Source organism: Ictidomys tridecemlineatus, chromosome 10, assembly GCF_052094955.1.
Source record: "Ictidomys tridecemlineatus isolate mIctTri1 chromosome 10, mIctTri1.hap1, whole genome shotgun sequence".
NCBI classification, from domain to species: domain Eukaryota; kingdom Metazoa; phylum Chordata; class Mammalia; order Rodentia; family Sciuridae; genus Ictidomys; species Ictidomys tridecemlineatus.
The window spans coordinates 13,838,626-13,856,803 of NC_135486.1; the positions used below are offsets into that span (position 1 = coordinate 13,838,626).

The following is an 18,178-nucleotide window of genomic DNA, read 5'->3' on the forward strand; positions in this document are numbered from 1 at the left end:
AAAGAAGTTGGTAGAAGTGCCTGGCATTATGATTTGGTTGATATTGGAATGAGAAAAAGGCAAGAAATGGAAATCACTCTGGCTTAGGTGATGTTATCTCCTGATGTAGGAAAAACTAGATAAGGAACAATTTGGGGGAGAAATAAAAATTCAGGCCTTGTTAAGCTGGAGATGCCTGCTTGACATTCAAGTTGCTGACATCCAAGTAGGCAGTGGTGTAGATGGGTTTGGAGCTGGTGGTGAATTGGTAGCTAGAGATGCACATTTGGAAGTCTAGCATGGAGATGGTGTGGACCCCTTGGACTTGGGTGAGATCACCTAGAGGGAGAACATGGCTGGAGAGAACACTCTAGGCCTGCCCCAGAGCACTCCAGTATTAGAGGAGAAAAGGAAATTGAGAAGGAGCGAACCACAGGTTTTTATGGAAGCCAAAGAGAAGCAGCCTCTCTTGGAAGAAGTAGTTGGAATCAAAATTAGCCACTACACCCTATATCCTGCCGATTCTGGGCACCCTGGACCCATACATCTTCAAGATGAGCCTGTAATGGAGCTGGTCTTGTTTGTGGAGTGGCCAAGGCACAGGGCATGTGTCCTACTCCGCTGGGCCTATCCTTCTCTTCTTCTAATCTCTGAAACTATTCTGTGTCAGGTCACCTATTGGGTACATGAAGTTTCTTCACTCAGACTGGCTGCTCCACAGATGTTTACTATGTTAGACCAGTTATTACAGGTCTGTTAATGAACAAGAGCATCATGGGGTCACCAATGAATAAGTGGATAAACACAAGGACTGGAAATGATTGAGGTGCAGCATCTTTTTTTTTAAAGACTTAGTGATTTGGGCAAGTGTAGATATTGTCCTAAGCCTTGATTTCCTGTCTGAGGAATGGAACTAAGTTTGAGGGACTTTCTAATACACCCAGAAGATGTGAATGAATGGATATGTGAATGAACACTGCACTACATACATCCCATTTTAATCCAATTGTTTCAAAATGATGAGGATCAAAAGATCAGGTCAGCCACCCTGTGTTGAGCTCACATCCCATGCCTTAGCCCATGTCAGGTTTTCAAACTTCCTTCTCCTTTCTCGGACCTCCCCTCTGTCTCCTCCATTCCCTTTCCATCAGCTTTGGGTCTTGTGTTCCACTTGTTCACCCCAAAAGCACAGGAAAGGCTTGTTTTCACAAGAATCTTTGATGATGAACCAGGACATTTTATCTTCCTGAGAGGAACCTTTAATGTTTAAATTATGTGGGGATGTTGAGCAAAGGATTCTGGGAAGCTATCAAAGCTTTTTGTAAAGGGCTCCATATCCACACCCACACAGTGGTAAACGCATATTGGCCAACCTGGTAATAAACTCTCAGTCACTCCTTTGAACACAGCCGCACCCACCCATTCCTCTGGCACCTCCAAAGCTTTTGGGGAGGGAACCGCTTGCAGTGGCTCCTAAAAAGGAGTGTGAAATGTGTCTCTTCAAAGAACACAGCCATTTGTTCTCTGTCAAGATGCTTCTTTCATACTGTAATTAGAGTGCCGTGGGGGGTGTGGGTGGGGGAGAAAGAAGAATTGGAAATGCTTGCTCTTCCCCATGGCTCATTCTTCCCGCACCACAGGGCTTTGAACCCGCTGAAATATTGTGACTGAAACATACACTATTATGTGTGTGTATATAGAAAGAGGAAGCGACATGTGTGCTTTGAGTTCATGCCTTGATAGTATCTGTGTGCCAAACCGAGGTGGCACAGGCTGGTGCATAATTAAACAGCAGGGAGATCTGAATTGTGCTTTAGAGCTTGGTCTTTCTGTTCCCTGACTTGTCGTTCAGTGTTCCACAGGCCTTTATTTTTCTGATCTGCAAAATGGGGATAAGAGTGTGGTCCCCTAGTTCCCTCCTTGAAAGGTTTTAAGGACAGCCATGTGAGGACTTGCCACTTGTGTCTCATAACAGCACAGGCTATTCCTTGATCATCCTGCTTCCAAAGAGGAACTGTGAGATGCTTGGAATGAGCAAAGAAGCATTCAGGAATACTTGTGGGTTTTGTTTTGTTTTGAATTTTATTTACCACGCTAGCAACAACAATTTCTTGATTATGTTTTGCTGAAAAATCGTTAACGTCTTTCTAGCACATGCTTAAGGGGAGCAGGAAGGGTGGTAGAATCTAGGCTGGCTCTGTTTCATTCTCAGCAGATAATCTTTGGAGAAGTTGGCACATCTCGTGCGGCTAATGGGGACTTGTGGATAACAGAATGCAGTTGGGCATACTGATCTTTAATATGAATGTGTTGGGATCCACAGCTGACTTACACATGCAGCGGAAATCCTGATCTTCCTGCACTGAAAACCTGCTCTGCCCAGTGTCTCTTCATCTCCGTTAACTTAATTCCATCCTTCCAGTTGTGGTAGCCGAAGCCCTGGAGTCATTTTTGACTCATCTCTTCCATTCCACATCCCAGGTGTCCAAAGCACTCTATTTCTCAGTAGCCCACTCCTACCGCCCTGTCCCAGGCCACCACCATCTGGACATAACCTGCAAGTTCTTCCTGCTTCTGTCCCCTTTAGTTGCTTCTCAACAGGGCAGCCAGAGACGTTTGAAAATTCCAAGTCCCGTGACTCCTGTGCTACAACTCCACGAGTGGTTTCCCAGTCATTCCGAGTGGTGAAATAGAGGACATCGAAGGTCCTGTGTGATCTAGTCCTCCACCTGGCCTCTTACCCACACTGACTCATCTCGTTCATCTTCTAGTTATTCAGAACACTCCAGCTATATTGGCTCCTATTTGCGTTTCAAAATCTTTTCCAGAATGTTCCTGCCCACGGTGCTGCCCTGGCTGTCACCTCTCCCTGAAGTGCCCCTCCCCACATACTTTCATGACTTCCCTTTGTGTCTTGCATCATTCTGAGTCTTCTCTGAGGACCTCCCTGGTCACTTAACCCAAAATTCCAGCCCTGCCTTCCATACTTACTGTACTTCTTGAGCATCGGCTAGTATTCAACCCACTGCTTACTGTACTTATTTTCTTGACTATTTTCTTTCTCTTGCACAGGAATGAAAGCTGGGTGGAGGCAAGGAGTTTGCTTTTATATCTGCTGCTGTATCTCCAATGCCTACCATGTTGTTAGCACTCATAAATTATGTTTTAGAAGTAGAATAAACAAAGAAGGTGGTCTTGGCAACAGACCATCTATATCATGATACAGTCTCAGAAATGTCGGTACTACCATAGCCACTTGGAGCACCTATGATGTGCTAGATGATATTTGTGGCTCTCGCCATCTATTATTCAATCTTCCCAATAACCATCTGAGATGGGAATGGTATTTATTCAGATTTTTTTATAGAGATCGAGGTTAAGGACTTCTGATCACACCATGATAAGAGCTAGGATCCAAACCTGGGTCTGTCCAGTTTTAGAACTGTTAATCATTATGCTTCAGCACTATGGGTTATACCAGTTTCATGGCCAAAAGGAAAATCGGGACGCATGTTCCAGCTCCCTCGCTATCCCTTGACTGCTTCTTTGCCAAGCCTTTTCCCCCTTCATCTCCTCAAGTGAGATCTCAATATTAGAAGAGAAGGAAAAAAGACCATTCACTCCCCGAGTTTCTAAAAAGTCTCTGCCTCTTTGAGTGCTTGTAACTAAAATGTCATGAAGATGTGGCATGGCACTGGCTCTGGAGCTGGGAAATCTCAGTGATGCTGCAGTCAGCTGCCACATACCATAGGCCTTGGACTGGTAAGCTTGTGACCTCACTTTGTACCTTAATGTGCTGCACACAAGAGGCTGGGCTTGGACGGGCCGTGCCATCTGTCATGTCCTCCCTGCCTGATCAGTAAGACTCATGGCCTTTCTTTCATTGCTATGGATACAGGGTGGAAGGGTAAGGGTGGGACACAGAAGTCTGTGTGAGGCCATTTGTTTGCCTTAACCACTTAGGGAAGAGTTTCTGCTCATGTGAGGAGCCCTGCCCAGGTGCCCGACTGTGGAGAAGAGTGCCAGGGATGACGCAGTGCCTGGTGCTTGCATCCTTCCCTCACCTGGACACTCACCTGCTGTCAGTTGCCACTGAATGGGATGAGAAGGCTAGGTTCTGTTTGGGCCTTTAAGTCTCTTTAGATCCTTTCTGGAATAAGTCGAGGGATAAATACCTGCAATCGTCCTGAGCTGTGTGACCTTTAGTTAGGTGTTTACCTTTTCTGGGGCTGTGTTTGCCCCTCCGAAAAATGGGAGAAAAGGTTCCCTGAGCTCACAAGAACACTGAATGCTGAAAACGCAGAAACACTAAAAATGTCTTGCCCCTTGCCTCCAGCCCTCTTTCCAATGGAAATGCTATTAAACCACGCCCAACACAGTTGCCCATCTGACTTCCTTCATTTCTGCGTTAGCTTCAGAACTCTTAGGTTTGAAGAGGGTTTTCTTGATGTCTAACCCAAATTCCTCCAAAAGATCTTATAAGCACATTGGCAAGGTTCCCTTGTAGGTAGCATAGCCCTCTGAAAATATGAACTTTGAAGATTAATAGGAAATGACCAGGTGGCTATTTGCGTGCCTGGCATAGTCTGTCTACATATGCTTTTAGGGGGCCAGTGTGATCGTGTGTGTCTGCCAATGTGTGTGTGATGAAGCGTGCAAGTGTATACAGGAGTGTGGGTAAACAGATCTTTGAGTCACACAGGCCAGCCCATCCTGGCGGGCTTTGTCATCCTTTTGGTTGCCATGACAGCACCAAGGGCCTCCGCATCAGTAAACAAAGCTCCCTTGGTGCAGTGAATCAGGAGGAGCACTTTGGAGCTAGCAGCTGTAGAAGCCAAGCAGTCCTCCACCAGAGGGTTTCTTGCCACAACAGACCTTCCAGAACATCTTCCTCACTAGGTAAACCTACAGATGCCTGTCCACATGCTCTGTGATGCTGAGGAATTTCAGGCTGGAGCAAACCCCTCTTCTAATCCCCAAGAGTTCGCAATGTCATGACAAATTCTAGAAATTTGAATACCTCTTATCCTTACCCTATGGTCTAGGATCAATTTAATTTATTAATAGTACAGATCAGCCACTTGAAGAATTATCAGTGGCAGGGGCTCCTTAATTGGTCCATAAACTGATAATTTAGACATCAATTTTAATATCCATCTAAATGTGATTTGAAAAAACTCTACCTTCTCTGCCTTCATCTCTCTAGGCATGCATGATAAATGTTTGGTGCATTCTACCTTGTCTGAGATTATCTATGTAATTCTTCCACTCCATCTTATTGTGAACACTGTAGAATTGGCTGTGTATGGAAAGTTGATTTTTACAATTTATGGCTCTCATGTAAACTGCTGGAAAACAAAAACAGTCACAAATGTAAATTCAGTAACTGGGAAGAAAGAAGAAAACTGCTCAACCATGCAGTACATAAAGACGAGCCTTCTTAGATCCTGTAACTGAAATGTAGAAAGCTAAACTTGATATGTGTTTGGGGTGACAGGAAGAGGGACCCGTCCAGGCTTACCCACCCACTCACCTTTCTTTCAGGCTACCTCTTGAGGGGAGCTCCAAGCTTTCCTCCCAAGGCTTGAGTGGGAGAATGGCCTGTAATTACGAATAACAGAGTTGGGTAAGGAGCAGTGTCTACAATGAGACACAATTTGGATTTTCGTCATTTTACACCCTTGTGGAAATCCAGTAAGGATTCCTAGAGCAGATGTGTCTTACCTCTGGTTAGGAGCAGAGGGTTTCTATATCTCTCTAATGTTAGGTCTAACTGATGAGAAACCTGAGTTGCTGGCCAGTGTATTAGCAGCAGAGGTTACCTGAATACCTAGCTCTGAGAATAGGTCTGGTGATATTTCTACTACATCATGTGGGGTTGTATTTTTGTTCTGAATGTTTGGAATCCAGAAGTCTAAACACATCCCACATTGAATTCTGTAATTTCTATGGGTGTAGAAGCACTGGACAGAGCAAATGACAAGAAGCTGGTTGTATGCCCCCTTACCCTGAGGCCTAGACTAGTGCCAGGAGGCCTTGGGCTACATGAACATGCTTCTACTTCCTATCACTTGATACAAGGGAATCGGATACATTGAGATATTCAGAAGGTCACTATGAGATTCCAAATTTAGTAGGGATTTTTGGCACTGATCCTCTGGTTACTAAGTAAGGTCAAGGTCATATACTATCTTTGCAAAAGCATCATTATCTGAATAATCTCCAAGATCCTGGCAAAGAAGAAAGAAGGGATGCTTCCCTTTCCTTTCCCAGGCCTGGTCATCTATATACTCAGGACTCTGCTGGACATGTTAAATCTAAGGTTAGGATATTCTTATTTTAGGCTATAATGGAGCAGAATCCTGCTTGCCTTGTTTTCTCCAGAATACGATATGTATATGAATAAATGGTGACTATGATATGGGCACAAAAATCAAGACATATATCAATAACTTGACTAATGCTATTAATTTTATTCTAAGTCTAATTAACCCAATACAGAGCAATAGTTCTTTTTTTCCCCCTTTTCTGCTGTCTCAATGAAATCCACCCTTTTAACAAAAAAAAAAAAAAAACAAAGAAAAAAAAAACCTTGGTTTTATGTTCTCATTTCCCTCAGCCTTGGGCTGAAATACTCTTGTAGATTTTAAAGGTTGGCCCCTGGAATGCAGGGAAGCCAGCTGCGGCATTGTGGAAACTTCGCCGACCTGGAGTTGGCATTAGCTTAAGTTCTGGCTCTGCTTCCTCCTTACCCGATGATCTCGGGCAAGCAACCTTTCTGAATCTCCAGGGTTTTTGAATATATAAATGAAGTAACTTATAAATATGACTTACAAATTAAAAAATTTTTAAATGTCTCATAAGAACATGAGGTTTCCTTATCTATTTTATGTGCTATGGAATCACCTGTGATAGCAGGTGGGGGGTTAAACTCCATAGGTACCAGGTGGGATGCGACGTCATGCAGGCTCTGCTTGGCCTCATAGAGTCTGCAGACTAGTCCAGGAGATCAGCTGGGGGAGTAAACAAGTGTGACAACCAGGGAGGGGTTGACAAGAGTAGGAGAAAGACACAGGTGCTAGACTTTCTACTCCAGGCTCCCAATGAAAGAACAAAATTGATAAAGCCAATTAATAAACATGATGTGAAGTCCTTCTTCCTCTGCAGAGGTGCAGGGCTGATTAGGAGGGGACCCCAGTGGAGCACATTCTTTTTGTTCCTCTCAGAGTCTTCTAACAAAAGCCCAGTTGTGTCTGTGGAGCTCTGGATGTGTGAGTACCAGCTAGGAGGCCAGGTTGGAGGGATCAGGGAACCCAGCTGGTGAGTGCTGGGGCCAGGAAACTTCCAAATACCCAGGGAGGGTTAGACTAGCATTCATTGGCCTAGCCCAGCAGAACTTGGGTAACACTGGCATTCTGGGGCTCAGATTGAGGTGATACACTGCATGTTTCATCAATCCTGCAGAGATGGTTGTAGAGCTTAACAAGATGTGGTGTCCATATCCAGTTATGGCTACCTTGTTGGCATCCTGGGTCAGTGTAGAAACGGAGCACTCCTGAAGAACCAGAGCAGAGCTGTCAGTGCTTACCTCATCAGCCTGGATACTTTTAATAATAATAAAAAAATTATTGAATAGATGCAATGTGCAGGCCTATTCTAATCCAAGAAAATAAAGTTGAGTAAGAGATAGGATGTTTTCTCAAAAGCATTCCTGTATCAGGGAAGAGAGAGTCCCATGTGCAACTGGCCATAGTTAAGATGTGACTATAAGGTGAGCTCTTAAGAGAGGAGGAGAAATGGAATGGAGGAAAAAAGATGGGTCAGGGGTAGGAGGAGCTAAATAGAAGAGGCAGCATTTCAACCTGGCCTTGAGTTTTGACAGACTCGGGCAGGTAAAAGGGATTTCAGGCAGAGAAATGGCTTGACAGCCCATGCCTCAGTTAGGGAAATGTGCTCTGTTCAGAGCATGGCCCTGGTGGACAGCAGGCAGGAGAGAAATGGTGGGTCAGGTTTAAAGAGAGATTGGGCTCGGACTGTGGAAGACTTTGAAGGCCACATTTAGTGTTTGTGCCTTGTTCAGAGGATGGAGAAGACTGGAGAGGAAGGGGTGACAGGGTAGAAAGAAGGTGGAACTTAGAAGGTCTGAGAGTCCTGGTTCCTCTTTGTAGCTCTGTGGCCTTAGACACTTACCCTCCCAAAGGGCCACTTGACTCTTTGAGATTGACTTTCTGAGCTGGACAATGAAGATGCTCATCACAATGCTTACCCTACATGCTCAGGGGTGATTGTGTTCCTCTGGTCCTAGGTTTCTGAGATTCTCCTTTGGCAAGGTCTTACTCAAAATATTAGCTCCTTCCTGTCGAGCCTTCCTGGATTTCCCAAGAACTTAGTTGAAAAAAACCAAGACACGAGCATATGAAAAGATAAAGTAGCATACAGAAATATGCTGTATTATATATTATATGGAAATGCTGCAGGCTCTGCAGATATGTGGGATATAAAGAACTTGGACTCTTAGAGCAGAGAGGTCTGGGTTCTAATCCTAGCTCCATTTCTTGCCTAAGCTTGATCAAATTGCTTAATTTTAAAGTCGAGGGTAAAAATACCTTTTCTACCTTCTTTTCAGAATAGCTGTAAAGATTAAATGAGCAACACACATGAAGGCGCGTGGAAAACTTAGAAATTGCTGCACAAATGTTACTCACCATGGCTATTTCTTGAGTTTTGGAAGTAATATGATCCAAAGATATTTTAAAAAGATGACTCTAATAGCTGTGAGATGTGTGAAGTGGAAAGGGAGACAGGTGGTCGAGGGACCACGTAGGTGCTGGGGCAACCGTCCAGGCAGGGAAGGATAAGGTCCTGAATTAGGGAAGGGTGGATTCAAGTGCCCTTTTGAAGTTAGAACCTAGAGAACAGTGGCACTAACTGGACAGGAGGATTGGAAAGAAGCAGTAAGGCAAATGTCAGAACTTTGGATGGTGACACCGTGAACCTCCCCAACCCTTGTTACAAATGCCCGAAATCCAGATAAGGGGAGAACAGGAGGCATCCCAGGGCTTGACTGTTACCCTGACATTCCTGGCCCTAGTTACTCTTCATTTTGACACTCTCCTTCCCTCCCCACATTGGCACCTGATGTAGAACCCCCTGAATCTGCAGCCAGACACAGAAGAATGTGTCTTGTCCCCACATCCTCTGCTTGACTCACCATTATAAACACTTCCTACCTTGGCAGGAGGGCCAGGTGAGACGCAGACATCTACAAGTCCCCCAGTATCTGATAGGCTGGCCTCTCCTCTTCCCCAGCATTGTGACTGGGGTGCTCGCCTCAGCCTCTGGTTCATTTCTTCTTCCTTGGAGAGGAAGGAGGATTTTGTAGGACCCTCAGTGTCTTTCCAATCCTCCTGTCCAGTTAGTGCCACTGTTCTCTAGGTTCTAGCTTCAAAAGGGCACTTGAATCCACCCTACCCTAATTCAGGAGCTCATCCTTCCCTACCTGGACTATTGCCCCAGCACCTTCGTGGTCCCTCGACCACCTGTCTCCCTTTCCACTTCACACATCTCAGTTATTAGAGTCATCTTTTTAAAATATCTTTGGATCATATTACTTACAAACCTCAAGAAACAGCCATGGTGAGTAACATTTATGCAGCAATTTGTGCAGCTGGACTCCCTCATCTTCAGGTTGTGCCTCTTTGTTCCTGGGGATCCCTTGAATACGTGGGACAACTTCCAGGGCAGTAGAACACCTGGCCATGGTGGAAAGCCCTACAGAGGCAAGCAGGCAGTCCAGCTTGTAGGGGGTTTGCTGGGGAGGTTTCTGTAGGAATCCAAACATGAAGGACTGTTTGTTCATCCCATTTCCTCACCTACTGAATTCGATCCTCTTCCCAGAGAATTCTTGTTCTCACGGGGCTTTGGTCCTTTCATTCTCAGGGGTGGCTCTGTTCCCTCTGCCTGTTAGCAGACTCGGTCTTCTTCCTGACCTTCACCATGGCTTTACTCTGTCTCAGCTCCCTCTGCCCCACTGGACCTCCCCACTGTCTTTCTGCTGGGTACCTTTCTTATTTAAATGACACCATCCCTCTTTAACCCTTAAGCCCCCAACAGTGTCATTGGTCTTCAGTGGCATCCCTTATTGAGCACCACAACATACTGGACACCAAAAGTAGCACAGCATTATGGTTAAGGTTCAAATTCCAACAGGCTATTTCACCCAAGTCTTGACTTCTACATCTTTTAAATGATAATTTTAATCGTGCCTGCTTCAGAGGATGCTTGTGAGGGTAAAAGAAGTTAATGGGTAGGAGAAACTTTCTACCAGACTGAATCATCATCATATATATCAGTCAGTGTTGTTATCAAAAACACCAAGGATAGCTATGTCCTTGAGAGGGTGAAGGGCTTTCATTCTACCTGAAGAGATGGAATGTTGTATTTTTAAACCTAGTTTGTCACACGACTAAGAAAGACCCTTTCAAAATAAAGTAAGTAGGGCTGGGGTTGTGGCTCAGCCGTAGAGCGTTTGCCTAGCATGTGTAAGGTACTGGGTTCCATCCTTAGCACCACATATAAAGAAATAAAAGTCCTTGGGAAAACTAAAAAAAAAAAAATTAAAAATAGAACAAGCAGGGGGTGTGGTCCTGATTGGTATGCCACCAATCTGGGCAGGTCTCCTGTGTGAGGGAGGCTGAATGAGGCTGATTCCTGTTTAAACCTTGAAGAAGATCACATTGCTGCTTGGGAAAAGGGGATGCGGATGTGAGGTGTACAGAAATCCTTGATCACCCTTTCTGTTTGCCATGGTGGTGTCCAAACCCAGTGAATTTGGCCCTTTTTGTCCACAGGGAATTTGCCAAAGAGAGGGAGAGAGTGGAGAACCGAAGAGCGTTCATGAAACTTCGGCGTCAGCAGCAGATAGAGCGGGAGCTGAATGGCTACCGGGCCTGGATAGACAAAGCAGGTGAGGGCTGGAGGGGCTGGGGCAGGTGGCACCGCCATTGGCACCTGCCCCTCCTGATGCTTCCAATAGCTTCATTCAAGGGGCAGCCTAGCTACAGCAGAGAGATGCTCTGGGTGCCTGGTGAGCAATTTGGGTTCCCTGTTAGTACCATTTTCTTCCTCTGGGGTCTGATTGTCCCTGTTCTTGTACTAAATATTGTTCATGAGGTAGGCAGTTAACAAGGTGAACTGGGTAAAACCTAACATAACTCAGTCCTAGACCTACATTTGGGTTGGTGATTTTTTTATACTCTTCTTCTTGTTACTAACAATCGATACCTTTAGCAAACATATATTGAGCACCTACTTTGTGCCAGGCCCTTTCTCAGGAACTTGGCAATGATGAGCCAATTGGACTCCAAAATTCATATCTGGTGGAGTTCATTCTCCTCTAGTTGGGGAAAGAAAGTAATTAAAAAAAAAAAAAAGATAAACTTGAAGAGGATACTGTTACCAGAGTTTTAGGGCAAAGGCCTTGGTTCCAAGAGTGCCAACAAATCGGGTTCAGGCTTGGCCACCCATCCCAATATGTCAATCAAAGAGATGAGTGGCTCTGAAGTGGGTTGAAAAAGCTTTAATCAGTGTGGTCACATTGAGAACAGATAATAGAAGTTCAATCATCTAAGATCTGTCTTCAAGGGTCTAATGGGAACTTTGAGTTTTTATAGAAAATGAGAACAAGGCAAGGGTTGGGGGCTTGAATGACGGGATTTTGAGTCGCTGGTGGAGGAGGTCACCTTGGTCAGGCCATGGTCTGGTGGATTTCCTGTGAACTCCAGGAAAGCCATCATTGCCTGAGGGGGCTATTCGGTTACCATGGTGGATGATTGCTCTTACTTAGAAGGTCTGCCATGGTTCCATTATGGGGTGATTGCTTCCTCTCAGGGGAGCAATCTCCTCATGGGGTGCTCTGTTCTATGCACTGCACCATTGCTTGGGGTAGGTTCAGTTCCTTGTTATCAAGATGCTTATCTATCAGACCTATTGTTCCTGGTTCCCAAGTCAACTGCAGAAAGAAAAAAGAGTCAGGGACAAATGGAGTTGGTGGGTCAGGGCCTGAGCCCTCCTTTTGTAGGAGCAGTGGGAGAAGGTAGGGCTGGAGGCCTAGGATGTGCTGTGATCCTATAGAGGGGTTAGGATAGGCCTGTTTGTGTCAAGACTTAAAGAAGACGAAGAAATGGGCCCCAGGAAGATCCAGAGGAGTATATCAGGGCCAACTCCCTATTGTGGGTCAGAGCCAGCAGCGTACCTGGAGTGGCACAAGTAAACAAGAGGAGGGTGTTAGGAAGCGCAGTGGGGACAGTCAGGGGTGGGCAGCAGTCACATAGGACCTTAGGAGCCATGGTAAGAGCTTTGGACTGAGCACAGCACTGCCATGCTGACTTAAGATTTTAATGAGCACGTTGCAGCCATCCAGGTAAGGGGAGAGTAGAAAGAGGTGTTTTCCTAAGGCCTGAGCTGTGACCACTTCTCATCCCATGGCCTAGCTCTAGGAATGGCCAAGTCCCAGCTCTGAGGATCAGCCCAAACCTGTCATGATTTCATCAATACCCAGAGCCACCAGATTCCAGTCTGCTTGTGGCTCAACTCATCGATCATCCTCTATCTGTCCATGAAAAGAATGCATTTGCTTTCATTATTACTTTGAAGGTTGGATTTTATCAGTTATAGATCTTCATTTTCTTTCAGAAAAAGTGATATTTTTAAATCAAAAAAATATATATACACATGATGACAGTCAGCTTCTTTCTCTATTCCTAGCAGAAATTATACCATAGATGAGGTTATGTGGGGAAATTGTGATCCTGGGTTGCCTTCACTTTAGTCTTCCATGGGAGCTGTGGGATGCCACTGTCACACACTAAGGCGCAAAAGCTCTCTATGTTCTGGAGTCAACTTTTGATTATAAGGGCTGAGAGAGTGCATGTATGATTGAAATAAACATTCTGGTTCAGGACATGCACATTTCCTTGTTTCTAGAAGCATGAGCTGTGCGTGTGGACTCTACTTCCGTTTCGCCCTGTCCCCACCAAGGCTGTTTGGGGGTGAGGTGAATATGAACCTCGCCTACCTCTTGCCAGAATGGTAACTCGGCCTCACCCGGGAGGGCTTGCAGATTTGCCTCGAGGCCAGGCAGGCAGCTTGACATTCCCCACTGTCCTTGGCGTCCTTGGTGGAGGAGCCATCTGACAGACTGCTGAGTGAGCTGGCAGCAGACCCAGAAAAGAACCTTCCCAGCCCTGACGGTGATCCCACGCAGGGTCAGGTGGCAGGGTGCGCCATTCTTTTGTGGCTGCGCTTCTCGGATACCTGCAAAATTCCAGGGCTTCCCTTTCTTCCAGTTAGCAAACCCAGCACTCTCCTCCTTCTAAGAAAAAAGACGGCACTGTGACGTCAAGTTGTGCTTCCTGGCCCTTCCCTTTACAAATGGAGCGTGAGTGAATCAGAGACATATGGGTTACATTTCCCTGGAAAGACAACTCCAGTTCGAAAGAGAACTTGGCAAGAGGCATTGGTGGGGGAGGGGTGGTTTCAGCACATCCAGAGCCCTCGAGCGCTTCCCAGAGATCCTCAGCACTCCCCACACCTCCCCTCTGCCTGGAGGTTCTCAGATCTTCCCATCTTAAAGCAAGATACTGCTGCAGAGCAAAACTGACTCTCTGGCTAAGGTAATTAATGTGGCTATGAGGTGTTTTAACAAGGACCTAATTTTAAAGCGGTGCCCTCCAAATAACATGTGCTATAAATGGCATTAAAAGGCTAAATATGTGTGCATGGAGGTGCACCCCACCATAACACTTAGCCTGTTAGCTTAGTGTTTCGCCAGAGGCTGCACTTAAAAAAGAAAGCTAAACATTTATGACTTGCATAATGGCCATCCTGCATATAAGGTCCAAGTCTCAAAATGTTCGCTTCCCTGGGAAATATATTATATATTCTGTTTTATATTCAGGTGGAGTTATGGTAATGGCTATACCCTCTCCTACTTGTCCTTTTACAAGTTACTTGTTACAAGTACTTAAATTAAACTATTGTTTAATAGGGTCTGCTTAGAATTCCCAGCAGCTGGGATTTGGGGTACGATTGGCAAGGCTTCCAGCTCTCTGTCCTGGGTGTTGAGGAGGGGTGAGATCAAAACTCGTGCATCTCACTGCCAGGAGGGCTCTCAGGAGTCCACCAGATTTGGGGCAGAAGGGCGATTTTATCGGTACTTCCTGTAGGGATGCTAGTGAGGTTTATTGCAATCTGAGGAAAGGAGTATTCCTCAGATAATGTCCCGTCTCTGGAATACAGGACTGCTCACCAGCAAATGATACCAACTGATTCTTCATTTTTTCAACACCAAATGGGTGTCTCAACAGTTTGGTTGTACTTTGATCTTCAACATCGCCCAAAGCTAGCATGGACCCCACAGGTTAGACAGTCCCTCTAGACTGTCTCCACTCCATATGCTGGAAAGAGGGGACACAGGTGACCTACATTTCTCGCTGACTGTATATTTGAAAGTCCCATGATCCTTGCCTCCACTCCTGACAAGTTCAACAACTTGCTAAAATGACTTATAAAGGGCTCAACTCGGGAATTGCGATCTGTGAGGCAAGCTGTGTTTTGAGGAGGGTGCTCCCTGCAGATGGATGTTTTCACCCAACCAAGAAACTTCCTAAACCATTGGTCTGGGGGTTTTATGGAGACCTCATTTCATGGGCATGCTGAGTGTATTAAATGCTTAATCTTACATCACTGGCCACGATTGATAGAACTTGATCTCCAGCGCCTTTCCCTCCCCAGATGTGGAGATGGGAAGACACTAAAGTTCCAATTCTCTAATCATATGGTTGGTTTTTCTGTCCACCAGCTATCCAGGTTCCCTTTGCCTGCCGTGAGTCACCTCATTAGCATAGAATAGAGCGCTTTGTGCCAGGAGCTGGAGATGAAAACCAAATATTTATTATTATATCCTGGGGTAAATTCACAATGGGCCCAATCTTCTTTGGCTCAAGCTCTGCGCATCCAAGGCAAGACAGAGATGGTGGGCCACGAGAAAGCAGCCCACAAGTCTCGCTCCCCTCTCTGGGACCTTTAGGCCTCTTTCTTCATCCCGTCCTAAGAGACATGGACGGGGCACAGCTAGAATGTGGTCTCACCTCTGGGTGAGTAGGTAGGTGTCCCAGCCTAAGGGACATTGACAAGAGAAATAAGGATGATCCCATTACTAGAAAAGAGTTTAAGAGATTTGAAGAGAAAGAAGCAAGTATAGAAGGTCTAAAAAAGTTCCTTTTTTTTTCCTATCAACTTCGAGGATGTAGTTAAAAAGACCACCTCTTCTCGCCACTCATGATGTGCCCCTGAGAGGGTATCGGGAACAGGGCTGAATTTTTCAAACCCCAGGCAGCCCCTCACTGAGACCCCTTCCTGTTCTGTGCACCCTGTGCTCCTGGGTGGCACTCGGGCTCTTCTGTGCTGGCACACGTGACAGACTCTGAACCCTGTTGCCTTGAGCCAGTGCTGTCCCCAAGGCATCTCCATTTTGCACCATAATTTGGCGTTAACAGATCATTTACTAAACCATTTCTTTTTTTCCATCTAGAGGAAGTCATGCTCGCTGAAGAAAATAAAAATGCTGGGACGTCAGCCCTGGAAGGTAAGGAAGTGTTCCAACACCCTGCTCCGTTTGCATTTGCCCCTCTTCTGAGGTGGCCATCTCTCTTGATCAAAACAAGAGAAAGAAAGAAAAGAGGGGAGCGCTGGGATTTGAGGCGCGAGTCTCTCTGTAATAAAACCCCTCATGCTTTAAAATGAAGGGAATTGAGTCACAGATTTAAATGCCTTTTAAAGTGATGAAAATGAAACCCAAGAGTTGCTTTGTTCCAGGGCATGTGATTGGTGTTGTGCAGTGCAAAGACCATCATCCAACCAGTGGTATAGAAAGGGATCTTGTTTTAAGATTTGTGGGGATCATCTTGGGACCACTTTCATTACCGGGAAGTGGCGTTATTTATGAAGAGCCAGAACGCGTAGATTCGGAGTGTCTGTTCACCTAGTGCATTTACACTAGCTCTAGCGAGGATTCCGGAGCTCTTGAGTTTCAGCAGGCGCGAGCGAGCGTAGCCCTCATGGTTCTGTAGACAGTCTCGATTTCTGTCACCCTGGCTCCAATACTAAAGGCAGACGCCTGTGTCACAGGGTCCTTGCATAAGGCCTCTTGCCTACAGCCCTCAAAGTTTTGTCCAGGATGATCTGGGTGTACTTGTGGCCTCTCACTGGCCTTCCCCTTCCCTGGCGTAGTGCTTCGAAGGGCAACCATCAAAAGGAGCCGGACGGAGGCCATGACCCGAGACTCCAGCGATGAGCACTGCGTTGATATCTCTTCTGTGGGTGAGTGATCCAGTCAGATCTTCTTTTACTTCTCTGGATCTCCCATGAAAATGAAGATCCTGTCTTTTGAGAAGAACCACAAGGAGGAAAAGAACCCACAGGATCCAGAACTTAGGGATGTAATTAAGGGAAAGCGTGGGAATCGGATCTAGATGGCAGTGATTTAAATGGAGGAAAAAGAAAAGGAAAAGGAGCAGGGAATGCTGTTTATGTGAAATGTGGGGTTTAGGGTTCTCCAAGTGTGGCCCTTGTGTCTCATTTGCCAAGGTATCCTCTCTCTCCTGGGTGTGCTCCTGAGAACCCGCTTTGGGATACAGGCTGAGCATCCCTGATTTAAAATTCAGAAATGTGAACCTTCTTGAGCAATGATATGGTGCCACAAGTGGAAAATTCTACACCATGGAATTTTGTTTCTTGTAAAAATTGTTAAGAATATTGTATAAAATTATCTCCAGGCTACGTAGGTAAGGCGTATACGAAACATAAATGAATCCTGTGTTTAGATGTGGGTCCCATCCCCAAGATATCGCATGATGCATAGGAAATATTCCACTGTCTGAGAAAATCTGAACCCTGAGATGCTTCTGGTCCCAAGCATTTTATATAAGGGACACTCATCCCATGTTCAGGATGTTGAGAATCTACCTATTGCTTCTAGTGACCCAGACGTGAGAACTTAGTCGTTTCCTTAACCATAGTAGCACTTACTTCCTTCCATCATGTGAAATTTAAACTAATTCCTCTTAACAACCCTTTGGTATTTCTGAAGTTCAATCCCAGGTTCTCTTACAGATTCTGGCCAATGGCAGATTTTTTCCTCCCAGAAAAGGGCAGGATCTCACTCCATCCTTAAAAGCAGAAGAGACTTACAAAGCTTTCTGTCACAAGTAGCAGCAATATCACAAATGCAGCAGAAGGATTCCGGTGTCTGAAGCATATTTAAAAGGAAAGAGCAGAGAGAAGCCCAATCTTTTACAAACAGACATGATCCCATTAGGATTCAAGACACTGGGTGTTTGCTTGCTGTCCTGCCTGGGAGTCTTTTGATTTTCTAGGCCTGAGTCTTGGAGAGGAAAAACAGGGTTTGTGCCCGTGGAAATTACTTAGCCTGTAACATAGGGATTTCCCAGGCCTGCAATGTGGCGGTCACCTTGCCCTGGGACTCAAGCTGCCCACCTTGCCCTTTGGCTGCCTCCTGGCTGTGGAGGGTGATCTCAGGAGGTTTCGCAGCCTCATTCTTCCTCCTCGTTTCCCCCGCTTAGGTACGCCTCTCGCTCGAGCCAGTATCAAGAGCACAAAAGTAGACGGGGCCTCCTATTTCCGGCACAAGGAAAGGCTTCTGCGCATCTCTATTCGCCACATGGTTAAATCCCAGGTGTTTTACTGGATCGTCCTGAGCCTGGTGGCACTCAACACTGCCTGTGTGGCCATTGTCCATCACAACCAGCCGCAGTGGCTCACTCACCTCCTCTGTAAGTGAAGGGTGTCTGCTTGGCCCCTCCTGAGGGCAAGTGATTGGGACGGGAATGAGTGTCAGAGAGCAAAGCGTGGACAGCCTGACAGCCTCCTGTCGGCCCAGGGTTCTGTGCCTTTATACTGTGAGGGAGACCAGAGTCATCTGCGAGGGGCTGGGCTGTCATACAGCTGCTCCCAGAATTCAGTTCTTATGGAATTATGTAAACAAATCCTTGCTGATTAGTTAACAGGATGGGTTAACCTGGGGTATGTATTAGGAGACCTTTGTGGAATATTTTGAGGAGACTCAATGGTGAAAGTACTTCCTATTACGAAAGTCCAAGGGAGAAAGTTCTTAGGGCAA

The 18,178-nt window shown here is 45.8% G+C and overlaps 1 protein-coding gene across 11 annotated transcripts in view; it reads left to right on the forward strand.

The window, feature by feature from the left end:
* The window catches only part of Cacna1e (calcium voltage-gated channel subunit alpha1 E), a 444,235-nt gene that overhangs the window by 337,508 nt on the left and 88,549 nt on the right, over positions 1-18,178 (forward strand). For 10 of the 11 annotated variants that reach the window (XM_078022436.1, XM_078022437.1, XM_078022439.1 and 7 more), the window contains 4 exons: positions 10,830-10,945; positions 15,572-15,625; positions 16,270-16,359; positions 17,622-17,831. In XM_078022436.1, the coding sequence (XP_077878562.1) occupies positions 10,830-10,945; positions 15,572-15,625; positions 16,270-16,359; positions 17,622-17,831 (470 nt within the window). The remainder of the gene's footprint in view (positions 1-10,829; positions 10,946-15,571; positions 15,626-16,269; positions 16,360-17,621; positions 17,832-18,178) is intronic. The other variant, XM_078022441.1, reaches the window with a different exon arrangement.